The sequence below is a fragment of the Panthera tigris genome, chromosome A2 (genome assembly GCF_018350195.1).
Source record: "Panthera tigris isolate Pti1 chromosome A2, P.tigris_Pti1_mat1.1, whole genome shotgun sequence".
Lineage (NCBI taxonomy): Eukaryota > Metazoa > Chordata > Mammalia > Carnivora > Felidae > Panthera > Panthera tigris.
Window position 1 is genome coordinate 154,992,225 of NC_056661.1, and position 17,387 is coordinate 155,009,611.

Sequence of the window (17,387 nt, forward strand, 5' to 3'; positions counted from 1 at the left end):
TTAGGGCTTGGGATGAATATTCAGAGGGGGGTTTTAACATTATAATGAAGCTAAGGTAACTGTCCCCACTGTCTTTTTTTTTTTAAATGCAGGTGTTAGTTTTTTTTTTTTTACATTTTTGTTGCATTGATTTATTAAGTGCATTTACAGACATTATTTTATTTATTTATTATTTATTTATTTATTTATTTTAATATGAAATTTATTGTCAAATTTGTTTCCATACAACACCCAGTGCTCATCCCAACAGGTGCCCTCCTCCATACCCATCACCCACCCTCCACTTTCTGATTCATCTGCACAGACCTCTCCTCAAATGTCCCTTTTCCTGTTCCAGCAATCCATTAGTTAATTTCTAAAAGATGAAATTGACAGTTAGGCAGAAGCTTCTAGGGGTTTCCTGAGTTCAGTGAGTCAATCCTGAATTCAGGGAGTCACAGGGTCTCGCTGGTGACAATACCGCCTTAGACAGCTCTTCTCTAGAAATTGTTTTTCACACTGTAATATTGCATGAATCACCCTGGGATCTTGTGGAAATGAAGATTCAGATTCAAAAGGGGAATGGGAGGGAGGCCTGAGATTCTGCATTCCTAACAAGACTGCAGGTTATACTGCTGCTTTGGGTCTGAGAAACACAATTTTGAGAAACAAGGCTATAGAAAAAACTTGTCTTAAGTGTCTGAAGTTCAACCATTAAGATCTGAGTCCACATTAGAGAAAACTCAGTTCTCTATTTCTAAAATATACTCACATGCCCAAATGTCATCTCACACCCTTTACATGCACGTTCATATTCACATTCTCACACACACACACACACACACACACACACACACACACACACACACACATTCTATCCATGAAATTCTATACCCATAATTCACAAACTATTTAGAGAAAGTGCCCTCCCTGCCTTTGAATAGGTATTTCTAGGAGCATTTTGAGTTCAGGATCCATATCGGGCACTGTAGGTGGGGAGGCTTCACATCTATTTGCTTTGGGATATTTGATGCCTCCCCATGTGATTCAAACTGGCCAGAAAACATGGGAAATGAATTATATGAGCTGGCATGAGGGATTTTAGGTCTAAGATTATTCCATCAGAAAGTTTCTTTCTCTCTTGTCAGATCTTTGATGCCACTAACAAAAGGTACGAGGTCCCAGTGCCTCTGAACATACCTCCCTCTCCTGTTGGCTCCCCTGAAAACCGTCTGTATGATGTCAGGATTCAGAACAATCCTTTTGGGATCCAGATTCGACGAAAAAGCTCCAACACTGTGATGTAAGCACAATTTACTTAGTTTTATCAAAGTGGTTCTAGATCTAATTATGGTGGCTCTAATTAATGCAGGTGAAATATTAATCTTAGAGATAATGTAAATGTGTGTGTGTGTGTGTGTGTGTGTTTGTGTGTGTGTGTGTGTGTGTGTGTGTGTGTGTGTGTGTGTGTTAAACAGGGAATTGATCTATTACTCCATTTTCTATTAGGCACTAACTCAAAAAGAAAAATGAACCAGAGGTTTAAAATAGGTGTTGCCTGATTTCAGAAAAAGAAAAATGCATGTTCTACTCATTGTTTGTGTTAAGGAGAAAAGAAAGCTGTATTTAATAAGCACAACAGGGGCATTTGGGTGACTCAGTCAGTTGAGCATCTGACTCTTGATTTTGGCTCAGGTCATGATCTCAGGGTCATGGGATCAAGCCCCATGTCGGGCTCCACGCTCAGCGTGGATTCTCTCTCTCTCTCTCTCTCTCTCTCTCTCTCTCTCTCTCTCTCTCTCTCAATCTCTGTCTCTCTCTCTCTTTCTCTCTGTCTCCCTCTACCCTTCTCCCCTGCTCACCCACTCTCTCTCTCTCTCTAAAAAAGAAAAAAATGCATGACAGATAACCTAGGACAGAAGTCAACTCTATATACCCTCATTTCAAAATAACAGAAGACTCAATGAGAGAGGGAAAAGTTTACTAAGGAAAGACACACCACTTTTTACAATTTTCTCTTCTACCAGTGCTGTAGACTTAAAGCATTTTCACAATGTTAAACATGAAAAGAGTTCTCATCTGTCATCCCTTGTCTTGCTGCTTAATGGAATGGAATGAAGGTCTGGATTTTGCCTGGGACCTAAGTTCCCCATCCTAGTAAATATCATCACCTGTGTATGCACATGTGGACAGCCTTTGCTCTTTGACTGTGTGCCTAACTTTTGTCAGTTGGCTTCTTTGCTAAGAAGTCCTTTGGCCAATCAGAAAAGTTTTTATCTTTCTTTTCTTTTTCTTCTTTTTTAAAATATTTATTTATTTTTGAGAGAGAGAGAGAGAAAGAAACAGGGTGTGAGCAGGGGAGGAACAGAGAGAGAGGGAGACACAGAATCCAAAGCAGGCTCCAGGCTCTGAACTGTCAGCACAGAGCCCGACGCAGGGCTTGAACCCACAAACTGATATCATGACCTGAACCAAAGTCGGACACTTAACCGACTGAGCCATCCAGGTGCCCCCAGAAAAGTTTTTCTAAGAGCTTCACACTTTTCTGTTGGTAAATTTGCTTAGACCTTGTTCATTTATTCATACATGTATTCAAACTAATACTCTGGACAATGACAACTAAAGAGATGAACGAGACATAGTCCTTGCCTTAAAGGAGCTCATGATCCAGAAAAGGAGTTCTCAGCCTTGCAAATCACAGATAAAAAATGCAAACATGGAACCTTGGTAGTGAGTACTTGGACCAGGATCCACACATGCCTTCATTCGGGAGGCTTCTGAATCAGCTAGAATTTCTGAACACGTCCTGTGTTTGCTCTGGGCTGTCATCAGTGTGGTGTTAAGGTATGCCTTTCTGTTGCAGTTGGGACTCTCAGCTCCCCGGCTTTACTTTCAACAACACGTTCCTCTCCATTTCGACTCGCCTCCCCTCTCAGTACCTCTACGGCTTTGGGGAGACTGAGCACACAGCTTTCAGGAGAAATATGAGCTGGAACATGTGGGGAATGTTCGCTCGTGATGAGCCACCCGCGGTAAGCACGGAAGAATAAGATGATCAATCCGTTTCTCTTGGTACATTTTAATCCAATAGCACCCTAAGAATCAGCCTCACCTTATACTGATCAATTCTGTGCTCAGGTGAACTAGGCCACATGTTATGCTCTTCTGTCCCTAAAAGACACCCATATTCTTTTCCCACAGACTATGGATTTTACTTCATAAACTTTTATTTAGTGTGTTCTATGTGTCAGGTACATAGAGACACTGTCTGTTCCCCAGAGGCTTATAGCCTAGAGAGACAGATGCAGAAATAATGGTAACCCAGTGTAATCAGTGCTTATAACAGAATTATGTAATAATAAACAAGGAGGGAATGGAGGAGGAGGGCACCTAGTTTTTTACTTGGGGCGGAAAGGAGGGTTAAGGAAAGCCTCATAAAGGACATGACATGGTGCTCAGTCTTCAATATTGAGTAGAGGTTTGCTGTTTGGATTATGATGTAGAAACAATCCTTTGGATTTTTCTCTCTTTGATTGCTGCCTACTCTTCACCATGACTCTCCCAGTACAAGAAGAATTCCTATGGCGTCCACCCCTACTACATGGCACTGGAGCAGGATGGCAGTGCCCATGGGGTGCTCCTGCTAAACAGCAACGCCATGGGTAAGACAGAGGCACGTTTCCCATGTACCACCATAAACAGCAGTGGCCATTTTCCTGGGATCTGGAATACCAGTAGAAATAGGGAAATTCAAGGGTAGGGAAATGGGACAGATAAACTGACCATTCATTCATTCATTCATTCATGACTTACGAAGAGCTCTGGGCCAGGTATTAGGGGTCACATTTTGACCAAATTGCCTGACCTTATTTTACTGTGACAGTTGAACTTCCTTTCACAGAGTGATACAAGATGTTGAGATTAAGGTTATGTTTGGGGTATCTGCAAACCCATCTCTAATTCCACTTCGTGAGAGAAGGCTTTCCAGAGGAGGAGGGACTTAAAACAAGAGGGAGAGTGAAAAGAGCACATTTTAGGGCACATTCCCTGTCTGGGTGACATATACCTCCAAGGACTCCCCGTCTTCTTTGTTTTGTTTTTAACAGATGTATCATTCCAGCCCACTCCTGCCCTGACATACCGCACCACAGGAGGGATTTTGGACTTTTATATGGTTTTGGGGCCAACCCCCGAGCTTGTAACTCAACAGTACACTGAGGTTGGAAGTCATTCTATCCATTAATAAGTCATCAATTGTCAATTGGGTATTACCATATTCTTAGCACTGAGATAGGCTGATTTTTGCTATTATGGTCCTTGGGTATTCCTATTACACTACTGCTATCTTCCCCCAAAGTCAGGTTTTAGTGTTGGGGGTATATAGGCATTCAGATACCCCACGTGCCTCTTAATTATTTGCTGAGTACTCTAAGAATCTCTAAGCAGTAATAATTCCACATGCCAGTGATCATTCCATATTTATTTGACTTTCTTATTTTTCTTGAGGGAGGCCTCTTAGATGGGACAGTGCTCAGTAGAAGTGCTCAAGTTGTATCAAGTATAAGGCTTTTCTTCTCTTTCCCAAAAAGTCTTCTGGACCCATTTTTCTTCTTTATTCTAGTTGATTGGTCGGCCAGCAATGACTCCATACTGGGCCTTGGGATTCCAGCTAAGTCGCTATGGATACGAGAATGATAAGGAGATCTCCCAATTGTATGAGGCAATGATGGCGGCCCAGATTCCCTATGTATGGATCACCCACTCAGCCTGTGGTCTAATTAGTTATGGGGAATTGTGCCTAATTATGGATTGAAAACATCTTCAGAGAAATTACTGTTGACTCTTTCAGTGTAAGGAAACTGTAGCTGTGGACCTAGTCTTATGTGAAATACATTGCTTTTTAAATGTATTTCATGCCACCCTTTTAAATCAAGCATTCAGAATTGAGAGATGCATTAATCCTTCAGCAAGTTAGCACTGTGATTGGAGGGTATAGTTACTCACTGTCTTTTGCCAGGAATATCCTCCAGTAGGCATGGCTGGTCTTAAACCAGAACTTTGGGGACTTCTAAGTGAGTATCATGTCAAGAGTAGTATGATATTTCTAGATTATACTATGATTGTTCTTGGAGAGGATGGATATAAAGTGCCAATATGAAAGAAAGCAGTTAAAACAAGTCTTCGTCTTCTCTAAAGCATGTATATGCATATTGTATAAAGACAACCTAGTCTCCTTCATAAGCCCCAAAAAGGGCAGTCCATTGCTGTCAGCATGCAGAATTCCAAAGACAGCATGCCCTTTCTCCTCCATAATCATCAGTTTCTCATCACTCATGCTCTTTTTCTGCTTTCAGTCCACCTCTTGAGAGTTTAGAGGACAATTAATGACTGGAGGATGAAAATAAAATCAAGTGTTATGATGTTCTCATCAAAGATAATTTGAAACATTCATCCAGCCTTAAGTGTTTTCTTTTTATATACTATTCTTCCATAAATTTATTAAATGTAAATCAGAAAGGGGAGGAAAATTAAAAGATGAAAAAAGTCCAGAGATCTACCTCACCAAGGTGATCAGTGTTAATAATATATATGTCAATTCATTGTTTTCCAAGCTTTGGCTTATGCACAAGTCTCTGCTCCCTCAAACAAGTTTTACTTTTTGTCTTAAGGGTGATTTTTCATCTTCATACAAAAAGAAACATCTCTTTTTTTCAACTAGGTATTAACCGCTTTAGCCATCATCCCACAATCCTGGATTGACTAACTTTCATGTACAGAAGCCAGGTTTGGTAGTGTATAGAGAAAAAGGAAGATAAGGTTCTCATCTCAAGGACCATCTAGTCAAACAGGATGGCAGAAATATACACATTCGAGGAAACTATACAATAATGTAATTCTAAATGTGAATAAATTCAATCATGTTTACCAGAGGGTGAGAAATAGATACAGTTTTTTCTGTTTCTCAGAGAAGCCCTGCTTTCTACCCTTGAACATTCATCTAGCACTTGGTTTGATAGGCTCACTGAGTTTGAAGTTTGAAAAGTGGTAAAAACATGAATGGAGGGAAGGAAAGGAGAGGAAATTCCAGCTGGGGGAACAGGAGAAAGATGGGGACAGGTGATCTGTAGGTAGGAATCAGAAAGCAATCTCAATCAGCAGAATTGAAAAGTCAGTGTAGGGGAGTATGGGATAAAGTAGGAGGGGCCCAAGCTGGGGTTGGCAGGATGGTTTGTGTGCCCTGAGGCATACCGCCACAGGACCCCCAGTGTCTTGCTTGCTCCTTCCTGTAGGATGTCCAGCATGTAGACATCGATTACATGGACCGGAAGCTGGACTTCACTCTCAGCCCCAGCTTCCAAAACCTCGGTCTCTTGATTGACCAAATGAAGAAAAATGGCATGAGATTCGTTCTCATTCTGGTAGGTATTTAGAAGACTAGAGCCCATTTTCTGTTTCTGTGCTCATGAGTTTAAAATAGAACCATTGAGGGAAACTAGATAAAGAGTAACGCAAGACCTCCCTGCACATTTTTTGCAACTTTCTGTGAAACTCTCATTATATTTTTTAAAGTTTTAAAAAGCAAGGGCACCTGGGTGGCTCAGCCAGTTAAGTGTCCGATTCTGGGTTTCAGCTCAGGTCATGATCTCACGCTTCATGTGTTGGAGCCCCACATCAGGCTCTGCACTGACACTGAGGAGCCTGCTGGGGCTTCTCTCTCTTTCCCTCTTTCTCTCTGCCCCTCCCCACCTCCCTCTCTTTCTCTCTCAAAATAAATAAATAAACTTAAAATAAAATTAAGTTTTAAAAAGCAGATAAACAAAGGACAGAACAAATGAAGAATGGCTTTCAAAAGGTGATGCTTTGCAATATTTATTTTTCATAACTGAGTGCCACTGGGATGTAATTTATTATGATGATTCTCTTGGTAGAGTTAGAACCGTGGATTGATACAATGAATATAGCAACAATACCCCAAAATCCTCACTGTTTCAGGCTGTGCCTCAGAGGGAACAGCTATATCCTAGTCTTATCCTTACCTTAGGAGGTTCAAAAACCCCTCCAGTTGTATCATTACCCAGCAGTGGTGAGGCTCAGGGGACTTATTTCTTCGTAACAAACCTCACAAATGACTGAGCTAAGATCCAGAACATAAATTTATTATTTTGCGTTGGAAGCTGTATCTTGATAAACACAGAAGTAGTCATCTGCAAATGATCCTCCCTTCTGGCATCCAAAAAATAGAGCATTATTTACTGACTTTTATTCATTCTCTCATTCATTCAAGTATGAATTAAATACTGGTCTTTGAAAATCACTTCGACAAAGTGTGTGTGTGTGTGTGTGTGTGTGTGTATGTGTGTGTATAATCTAAATTAATGACAATATCCTTTTTCTTACAGGGCTTTTATTCTATTGAACAGAGATGGCCAATAAATAAACAATAAAGAAAAATAATTTCAAAAAGTGATAATTTATATGACAATTGTGAAATAGGGTATATAGAGTAAGTGAGGCAGGTATGGGATGAGGTGAACAGGGAAGCCACTTTTGATACACAGGTTGGGCCATGGAGACATGACATGACATGACATGACATAACATAAGAAAGGAGCTTCATGGTCTGAAGGAATATTGATATTATACTGTAGAAGCACAATAAATTGGCTTTCTTCACATGAGGGTAATGTCTTATTAACCTGGTTTGTCTCCAGGAATGTTTTCAGATAGCATACTTTATTCCTCAGTAATTTTGTAGACATAAGGCAAATTATCTATGGGTATCTTGGTTTTGTTTGTTGTCTTGGAGATGTGTGCCTCATGCTTGCTGTTTTAAACCCTTTCACTGCAGGACCCAGCCATTTCTGGCAACGAGACCCATTATCCCACATTCAAGAGAGGGCAGGAAAACAACGTATTCATCAAATGGCCTGATAACAATGAAATCGTCTGGGGAAAGGTAAGCCTTGGGAGAAGATGCCCATAATTAATCGGCACCAGAATGTCTTGATTGAAAGAGGCCGTCAATAAATCTTGGAAATATATATTGGGTAATTGATAAATTATGAATGCATAGACGTTTGCCTGATGCTGATTAATAAGACCAAGGTTACAGGTCTAATTCTCTAAAATATCAGTGAGCTTTGTTTTATTGTCTGGAAATATTCTGGTGCTCCACTCCTTATATATTCCAGCTGGTCATGTAACAAACCTAAAGAATTCCTCTGAGAATGGCTCTGAAATCTGTGTCTGGTAGTAACCCACACTCAAAACTTGCATTCGTCTTTAACCTATGCTCCTTAACACCCTCCATATCTAAATAAACCATTAAGTCCTATGGATTTTCCTCTTCCTCTTGTCTTCCTTAGTTCCTTTTTGTGACTCAATCCTCATCTGTTTGATTTATAGCAACAGGATTTTAGATGAACTTCCTGACCCTGGCTGACAGTGGCTCTCAGCCGGGATTCAGACTCTGCTCTGTAACTGTACTGTGCTACTTCCTTTTGTGTTAGGTCCAGGCCATGTTTACTGCGTCTTTGGATGTTGCCTTCTCAGCTTACCTAGATTATATCTGCACTTCAAGACCAAGTCAAATTGCCCTCCTATGAAGCATTCAGTGACCGGTTTCGCTCTCCCTATTTCTTCCCTTTTCTATATTGTTTTTCTCAGAGAGTATAGCATGTAACACAGCATGCCTGTTTTATCTGTGGACTCTTAGAAAACAAGGACTATTTCTTACTTAAGTCTCAGTAGATACAGATTGTAGTAGAGTGCCTGTCACATAGTAAGTGCTCAGTAAGTGTCTGATGAATGAATGAATGAATCACTTATATAGTTAATGTCCTTCTAGTTAAAGATACAAGTGGTTAAAACTATGGATTTTTTAATGCTATGTATATTAGAGGTCCCCAATAAGTTACGATGCTGCTTAAGATTCCTGAGGCTAAGTTTATGGGTTGTGAATGGAAATCAACCCTATTTCTTTAGAGTCATGCTTTAAATTTGTTATTTATAAAGATAATTTTGTTATATGTCTATGACAGACAGCAAAGCAATCATTTGAAAGGTGATTGTTCAACAGATATATGTTTTATGAATATTCTTTATTGTCAGATTGGCTTATATACAACACCCAGTGCTCATCCCAACAAGTGCCCTCCTCAATGCCCATCACCCATTTTCCCCTACCCCCCACCCCCATACACCCTCAGTTTGTTCTCTGTATTTAAGAGTCTCTTGTGGTTTGCCCCCTCCCTCTCTGTTTGTAACTATTTTTTCCCCTTCCCTTCCCCCATGGCCTTCTGTTAAGTTTCTCAAGATCCACATGTGAGTGAAAACATATGATATCTGTCCTTCTCTGACTGACTTATTTCAGCATAATACCTTCTAGTTTCATCCATGTTGCTGCAAATGGCATGATTTCATTCTTTCTCATTGCCAAGTAGTATTCCATTTAAAACAGATTTAGTTTATTTTCTTTTTGAACTTAATGAGTTTGAAGACTTATGGAATGAGCCAAGGGACCCCAGCCTATTTCCCCCCAACAGAATTCCATATATTCAGATCTTACAATTTAATTAATGACAAAGATCTCCAAGAATTATATGGAGAAGCATGTCAATAGAGTCTAACACATGAATCATCTCATGGTCCATATGCAATGCCTTGTGCAGGTTTTAATTTTTTTTCTTTTTCTCTAGGTTTGGCCAGACTTGCCCAATGTGAATGTGGATGCCACCCTTGACCATGAAACTCAGGTTAAGGTATAGTTACATGCAGATTTTTGTTCACATTGCCCTAAACATCTGGATCCTTCTGAGTTTTATTCCAGTGCTTGGTTAAGGCATCTCCTTGAGTATGGTTGTCATCTGGTAATTTATTGGTAGAAGGAGATCCTCAAACAGAAAACACAATAAACAACTTATCTGGAAATATGTAGAAGGAAATCAAATGAAATATCTTCACGTGTGTGCCTGTAACGGGTTGCATTTTGTTTAAATCCAATGTTGTCTGAAAGACAATGAACGAAAGTCCAGAATATTTTCACTGGGGAGGTTATGAATGCACTGGCTTTTTAATGAATTGTCTACATCTGAAAAAAATGTGCCTGCCAGTTTGAAGGAGTAGTGGTTTTGATCTCAGTAGTTGCTGCCATATCAGCCTGGGCATCTAGCATCCCCTTCACTCTGCAGCTCACTTTTCCCTGGATGACTGGTCTCCTTTATTTGGCCAGTGTAGGAAAAACATTTGTGTTTCCAAAGTCTGATCATTTATACACAGTCATTTAATTTTCCAACTCATATGATTAAAGGCCCAGTCATAAAAGCAAATCTCACATTTAAAGGGGATTTAAGACTATGTAACCTCCTTCTAGAAGAATGAAAAATGCAGTCAGCCTTCTCTGATCTTTTTGTGTTCACAGTAAACTCTGTAGCAGTAACAGCAGAGCTGAGGTTAGGTCAGACCCTGAGTGGGGCATTGTCTTGCACAAGTACCTGCTCATCCCCCTTCCTTGTCCCCAGACTCCCCTTCCCAGACAGGTGAACACCCAACCATGTGTTACTCTTACAGCTGTACAGAGCCTACGTTGCTTTTCCTGACTTCTTACGTGATAGCACAGCTGCATGGTGGAAGAAGGAAATACAGGAGCTCTATGTGAACCCTCAAGAGCCAAAGAAGAGCTTGAAGTTTGATGGATTGTGGATTGTAAGTACCCCTTAGTGGTTTTTCTTTGGAAATGCTGTCAGTCAAACCATGGAGAGGCAATTTCAAGACTAGCAAAGCAGGGAGCTAAGGGTGGAAGAATGAGAGGAACACTGTTGCAGAATTGAGGTGCTGGACCCCCAGAGGCAAAGAGATGATTGTGGGTCTTCCCAGAAACATGCTGCAGAAGCTGGAGCCCATAGAAGAAATGTCCCACTACTGGAGATGCTGCCAGAGAAAGAGGGAGAGGGATAAATACCCCAGCTTCTCTTATCTCCTACCCTCCAGTTGCTGGCCAGTGCCTCCCATTGGCCAAACTACCCAGAAGCTAATGCTAGGGGAGCCCGAGTGTGTGATACAGGGCAGAAATGGGGCCAACAAGGCATGAATCCAAGAGAAAATAGATGCTCACCATAGTGCTGGTGCAGGATCATCTTTAAAGGCCTGCTGACATGTTTGTTACACATGTCAGTTGGGCTTAAGAGTAGGGCTTCCTGAAATGTCTCTGGGACATATGGCTATTTGTGTTTTTCTAGGGGTGGGAGACATATCAGTGTTTCAGTTTCCTTTACCACTGTCCAATGGCCTGAAATCCTGAGCATATTCTAGGCCAGCTGTCAAGAGCTTCACAGGTCTCGGCTAGGCTGAAAGTAGCTCGTTACTCATCCAGAGACAAACATATAAGCCCACTGGCAGCCCTGAGGTTTCTCTGGCCACTACCCTCAGGATAGACAGACACAGAGCAGACACATGAAAGATTAGCCCAAACAGGCAAAGCAAATAGTACAGAGATGTGGGTAGCTCTGAGGAACAGGGAGACTGATTACTTGGGGGTATTTGTTTTGCTGGAGGGAAGACATGGGTGGAAAACTCAAAATAGTGAATAGGTCCCCAAATACTTGCCTTTGCCCTTAGTATGGCCTGTTTAAGGTAGTTCACTTTACAAAACGTTAGCCTTTCTGCTAACAAAGTAGGCAGTGAACATTCACTTTGGGAATCACTACTTCTTGCAATTAAGTGATAAATCGCCCCAAGTATGATTTGATTTCCAGCTTTGTTTCTGAGTTACCCACAACTCCTCAGGATTGCATCTACTGCAGAAAGTGAGACAGTCCTCCTTGTGCTTGGTCTCTGCTGGTGTCAGAATTAGTCCAAGCTAGTGGACTAAGAAAGAGGAGGGGAAGATAATGGCAACTATTGGCCACAGACAAGAAGTGAGTGATTCACACATAGGAAAACGAAGTTGGGCTTTTTGTGTGGGGAAATGGATCAAGAAATCTATCTTAGGTCATGGATCCAGTATATTCTCCATATTCTTGCCACCATGAAATAATCCTCACAAGATTAAAAATGCCAGGTAAACTAGGAGTTTGGCAGTCTATTGACACCAATATGGATCCTTAGAGTCCTTTTGGGTCAATGTCTTAGAGTAAATAGAGTCCATGAAGTGACTAGCTGAGGGCTTAATTAAGATGTGTTCATCTCCATTAGGTCGGTGTCCTCCAGAGTAAAGACCACACTGCCTCTGACATCACACAATCTTTCTTGTTAACTCATTGCAGGACATGAATGAGCCATCAAACTTTGTGGATGGATCTGTCAGGGGCTGCAGTGATAAAAGTCTTAACAAGCCACCCTATATGCCACGTATGTAAACTGATTACTTCATCGAATTACTTCCAACTCAAAAACTCTGAAAGTTTGCCTCTTATTGTCAAAGTGAAGCTTAATTTTAGAGAAAGATAACACTTGTACACATGACATAAAACCCCAAGTAGAATAACCTTGAACAAGTGTAAATTACTAATCAAGCGTAGAAATAATGACATGATGTATTATAAAAGAAACCAAGCAATACATGATTACATTGATAACTATGAGCTGATTGTTCAAACTTGAACCCGCTGCAAACACACACACATGCGCGCGCACACACACACACACAGACACCACAGTCTTTTCATTAGAGAGTGAAAATCTAGGCTCTGCACTCTTTCTGCCCATGTCCACAGATACTTCATGAAGGACATACCCTAGTAGTCCTGTGGTACAAACAGAAACAGAACATCATAGGACCTGACCCCCAAGGTATCTCAGAACATTGAACCCTCTCACCTTTCAGAAACCCAGGGGAAGGAAGCCACTCACCCTCTTGCCAATGGTTTGTGAGACAAAATTTGTAGTCTAAGTTTCTCGAGGTCTGGGTCACTGGTCACTCACCAACTCCTGCCTCCCTTTCTCTCCTCCCTCCCTCCTTCCCTTCCTTTCTTTCTTCCCTCCTTCCTTTTTCTCCTTCCTCCCTTACTATTTGCCTATCAGACAAGTACTAACAAATCAGAAAATGCAGAGATCTTAAGATGGTTGCTTGAAAAGATCCATTCCCTTGAGAATGTTACCATCTAGTGGAAGAAACAATCATAACAATAGAAGAGTTGATTGTGCTGATAAGTGTGCGATTGACAGCACTCTATAAGTATCAGAGGAAAATGAAGCGTGGCTTTCCTAACTCTACACCCTGTCCTTACCCTTCATTAATTGTAATGTTACAGGATGTTGTTTTTATAGACAAAATAATTCTTGAAATTGGAACTGTCACTGGTAACAAAGTCGTTGATTGAAATGGAGAAATACCGAGACAACGGGTATTTCTAGTGAACGTACAAAGCAAGATGTTTGGGCAGTAACTTGGCATTTCTGTTCAGATTTGGAGTCCAGGGACATGGGCCTTAGCAGCAAGACCCTGTGCATGGAGAGTCAGCAGATCCTGCCAGATGGCTCACGGGTGCGACACTATGACGTGCACAGCCTGTACGGATGGGCCCAGACCAGACCCACCTACGAGTGAGTGTGTTCCTAGAGCAGCTGGCTCAGTAGGAAGAGCATGAGACTCTTGGGATCATAAATTCAGGCCCCACACTGGGTATAGAGATGACTTAAACTCAAAAAAAAAAAGAAAGAAAGAAAAGAAAAGAAAAGCCTACCTCAAGTTTCGCCAAACTGAAAGCAACGTTAAGGCCTTCTTGGTCACCTTAGATGCCTTGACTCTATGTCTTTTACCCTTTGCCAAGGGGATAAATCTGAGAAGCCACACCTTCAAACTTGGGGAGGTTTCTTAAGACAGCATTACCTTTCACTTCCTGCTTACTCAGGACTTCAAGTTAAGCCAGGAGTGAGTCACTGAAACTTCCTCCTTCCATGGCTCTCTCCTGGGCGTGCACAGAGCTTTGGGCATGTACAGTCTTTTCGATCCCCAGGAATATGTAGGAGTTTTACAAAGTTCTCCATGGTTCTACTTCTCCAGGATTTACTCTAAAACCAGCCAAGCTGTGTTTGTCTTGACTGAACCACAGCCTGAGTACCTGTGATGGTGCCAGAAAATTGTTATTGTTTTGGTAAATCCCTCGATTGGGAATTTTTTCTCCCTGCTGAGTTGAGCTCTGAGTCCAATCAAATGGCCACAACACCCTGGGAATAGAGATTTGCCAGGGGGCTGGAAGCTAGAAAACAGTATTAATTGTGCTCTGGGGATAGCGCTTTTAACAGAGCCCCAAAAGAGGTCAGACCTCGGAGGCTGCTGAGGCTGCTGGATTTTGGAGCCACTGAACTAGGGATGGGGTCAGCTGGGAAGAGCCCCAAGTTCAAATGCCACAGACCTCACTGTCTTGCCAAGACTTTATTGTTTTTCTTGGATAGATGATTTTCATTTCTTTCTATGGCTGGTTAATTTCCAGAGTTCTGAAATGGTGACAATCGAGCTTTTTGCCTCAGACACATCTACCCTTCCTCTGTATCCCTGCCTTGTTTCAGGCCTTCACATTATCTGTTGGATATGTGTGTGTGTATGTGTGTGTGTGTGTGTGTGCACGTGTAAGTGCATGTGTGTGTGTCCATCCATGTGCGTGGTTGTTTTGGTGTGAAATATTGGAAGCGACCTAAATGGATGAATCTCCACCACAGTAGCTAGCCTCTCTTCCTGACATCGTTTACTGAATAATTCATCGGTGTCTATTGATTTGCAATGCATTCTTCAGCAAATATGTGGATTGCATTATGTGCGAGCATCTGTTAATAGACTTCCCCTTTTGTTACATTGATTTTTCAGTCTTACACAATTGTTTTTATTTTCTCACTGAGGCTACAGGCCGAAGATCCGCCTTCCTTAGAGAGATATTTGAACATCTTTTGTGCATATCTGTCCTTGTGTGCAAACTTTATCTGACCTAGTGAGGACTAGTGTAGTAGGGAGAATATTACCAAAGAGCTATAGTTATATATATTTTTATTTGGGTCCCAGATCTTCCTCCTTGCTCTTTAAATGTCCTTTGACAAATTGTCTAACTCTGAGCCTCAATTTTCTAACAGTAAAAGGAGGCCAAGGAAACCTTCTTCATGAGGTTGTGAGACAGTGTACATGGGGGTGACCAGGATAATACCTGGGTTAGAGTAATTGTTCCATAAACACCTGTGTCACCCCTCACCCCACTCCATCCTCCCACCTCTATGTAGACAACTAGTTAATTCAGTTTTTTTAAGAAAGGGAATCCACATTTAGATGATAGATCTCCCGTCGTCTTGCCATGACTCTCAGCATCACCTTGAAATAGCAGATGCTTTCAGGGAAGAAGCTTTCTGGCTCCAAATGGAACACCATTGCTGCCTCACACTCCAGGCTGAAGCTACTCTCTGTAATGTAAATGTAATGTAATGTAATGTAAAGTTCCATGACTGTTCATCCTCAAATTCACCCTCAGTTCACCTCCTTGTTCACCTCCATCCAGAGCCGTGCAGGCGGTGACAGGACAGCGAGGGGTCGTCATCACCCGCTCCACGTTCCCTTCTTCTGGCCGCTGGGGAGGTCACTGGCTGGGAGACAACACGGCCGCGTGGGACCAGCTGAGGAAGTCTATCATTGGTGAGTGGGCCTCCTCCCGGGGGCCTCTGCTGGCGGGGAGGGCACTGGATCATGTGCTCTGTAGCCGCACTGGTTATGTCTGGTCATGATCCATGTGGGCAGGGGAAGCAGCAGGAGCGGAGTTCTCTTTATGCAGATGAGAGTGTTAATCCATACCCATCTTTTGGTATTTTCATCATGAACGGCCTGGGGCTTCCAAATAGGGTATGGAAGAGACAGGTCAAACCTACCATCCAAAAGAGCTACTTCACCCAACACGGCTGTATCTTCTCATTGCAGGCATGATGGAGTTCAGTCTCTTTGGAATATCTTATGTAAGTTATAGTGGGGCCATTTTTAATCGTTCAGTCAGATGCCAACATGTCTGCAGCCTGCAAAAGTCCCACCTCATGCTCTGGTTTTGCATCGTCTCAGACAGGAGCAGATATTTGTGGGTTCTTTGGAAATGCCGAATATGAGATGTGTCTTCGCTGGATGCAGCTGGGGGCCTTTTACCCATTTTCCAGAAACCACAACACCATCGGGACAAGGGTAAGGCAGAAGTGGATGCCACAGTTTTGTGTCCTCAAATCACAACTTCTCTTTAACCCTCCAAAATATCATACTTATTTGTTGAGGAAAAGTCATAAATCAGCACCTCCGGTTCTTAGAAAATCCACAGAGTTCGCAATCCCAGAGTTCTAAGCAATTTTCGAGAATACACTTTTGCTCATCTCTTGGGGGGATTCATGCCTATGAGGAAAGAAGGGTTTATAGCTCCCTATGGGGCTAAAAGAAAAGAAGCTCATCTTCTTGAGAGAGTTTTTATTTTACTCAAGTCCATTCAAGCTACGTCGGTGGGCACAGAGACCCATCTCTCTAGCCCTGTGCAGGGCCAAGGCCACACCTGTGCAGAGGACTTAAGAGTCCACTTAAGAGTGGGAAGCAAGAAGCACGAGTTTAGTAGGACAGTAGGGGCAAGAGAAAGGGCAGGATAGCGATGAAGGGTGAGATTTATGTCACAGACACGTGGGATATGTGCCTGCTGACCCTTTTCTGATACCATTACGATGGCGTAAAGAGTATCTGCCCCGTGTGCCTTTATCTCTTTAGAGACAAGATCCTGTGGCCTGGAATTCAACCTTCGAGATGTACTCAAGAAAAGTCCTTCAGACCAGATACGCCCTGCTGCCTTACCTCTACACTTTGATGCATAAAGCTCACGTTGAGGGCAGCACTGTCGTCCGACCCCTTCTCCATGAGTGAGTACAGCCTGGTTCCCCAAGGAGGTTTGGCCTGTCTTGTGAATGGTCTTCTGCAAGAGTCCTAACAGTTTCCTGGATTTTTCATGCTTTGTTTTTGTTTTTTTTTTTTAAGGTTTACAAATGACAGAGTGACATGGGATATAGACCGTCAGTTTATGTTGGGCCCTGCTATCTTAATCAGCCCCGTGCTGGAAAGTGTGAGTTTTCCATCAGAGATCAGAAACCCTCAGTCACATAATCTAAAGTACAGGAAGGGCATTTTAAAGATCATTTTGTCCCACTCACTATTTTTGTGGCAAATACCTTTCTAGAACAAATAAAGGAGATCTTTTTCTTTTTTTAATGTTATTTGTTTGTTTGTTTGTTTATTTAAGAGAGTGCATAAGTGGAAGAAGGGCAGAGAGAGAGAGAGAGGGAGAGAGAGGGAGACACAGAATCTGAAGCAGGCTCCAGGCTCCCAGCTGTCAGCACAGAGCCTGAAGTGGGTCTCAAACCCACGAACTGTGAGGCCATGTCCTGAGCCAAAGTCAGAGGCCTAACCAACTGAGCCC

General features: G+C 42.1%; 1 protein-coding gene across 1 annotated transcript in view; it reads left to right on the forward strand.

Annotated features, from left to right (window-relative positions):
- MGAM2 (maltase-glucoamylase 2 (putative)) overlaps positions 1 to 17,387 on the forward strand; it is a 94,336-nt gene that overhangs the window by 56,942 nt on the left and 20,007 nt on the right. The window contains exons 27-42 of the mRNA XM_042973964.1: positions 1,128 to 1,282; positions 2,843 to 3,011; positions 3,545 to 3,641; positions 4,086 to 4,198; positions 4,601 to 4,726; positions 6,270 to 6,398; positions 7,829 to 7,936; positions 9,678 to 9,740; positions 10,549 to 10,683; positions 12,243 to 12,327; positions 13,383 to 13,521; positions 15,459 to 15,592; positions 15,872 to 15,906; positions 16,007 to 16,123; positions 16,685 to 16,833; positions 16,949 to 17,033. Coding sequence (XP_042829898.1) covers positions 1,128 to 1,282; positions 2,843 to 3,011; positions 3,545 to 3,641; positions 4,086 to 4,198; positions 4,601 to 4,726; positions 6,270 to 6,398; positions 7,829 to 7,936; positions 9,678 to 9,740; positions 10,549 to 10,683; positions 12,243 to 12,327; positions 13,383 to 13,521; positions 15,459 to 15,592; positions 15,872 to 15,906; positions 16,007 to 16,123; positions 16,685 to 16,833; positions 16,949 to 17,033 — 1,839 coding nt within the window. The remainder of the gene's footprint in view (positions 1 to 1,127; positions 1,283 to 2,842; positions 3,012 to 3,544; positions 3,642 to 4,085; positions 4,199 to 4,600; positions 4,727 to 6,269; positions 6,399 to 7,828; positions 7,937 to 9,677; positions 9,741 to 10,548; positions 10,684 to 12,242; positions 12,328 to 13,382; positions 13,522 to 15,458; positions 15,593 to 15,871; positions 15,907 to 16,006; positions 16,124 to 16,684; positions 16,834 to 16,948; positions 17,034 to 17,387) is intronic.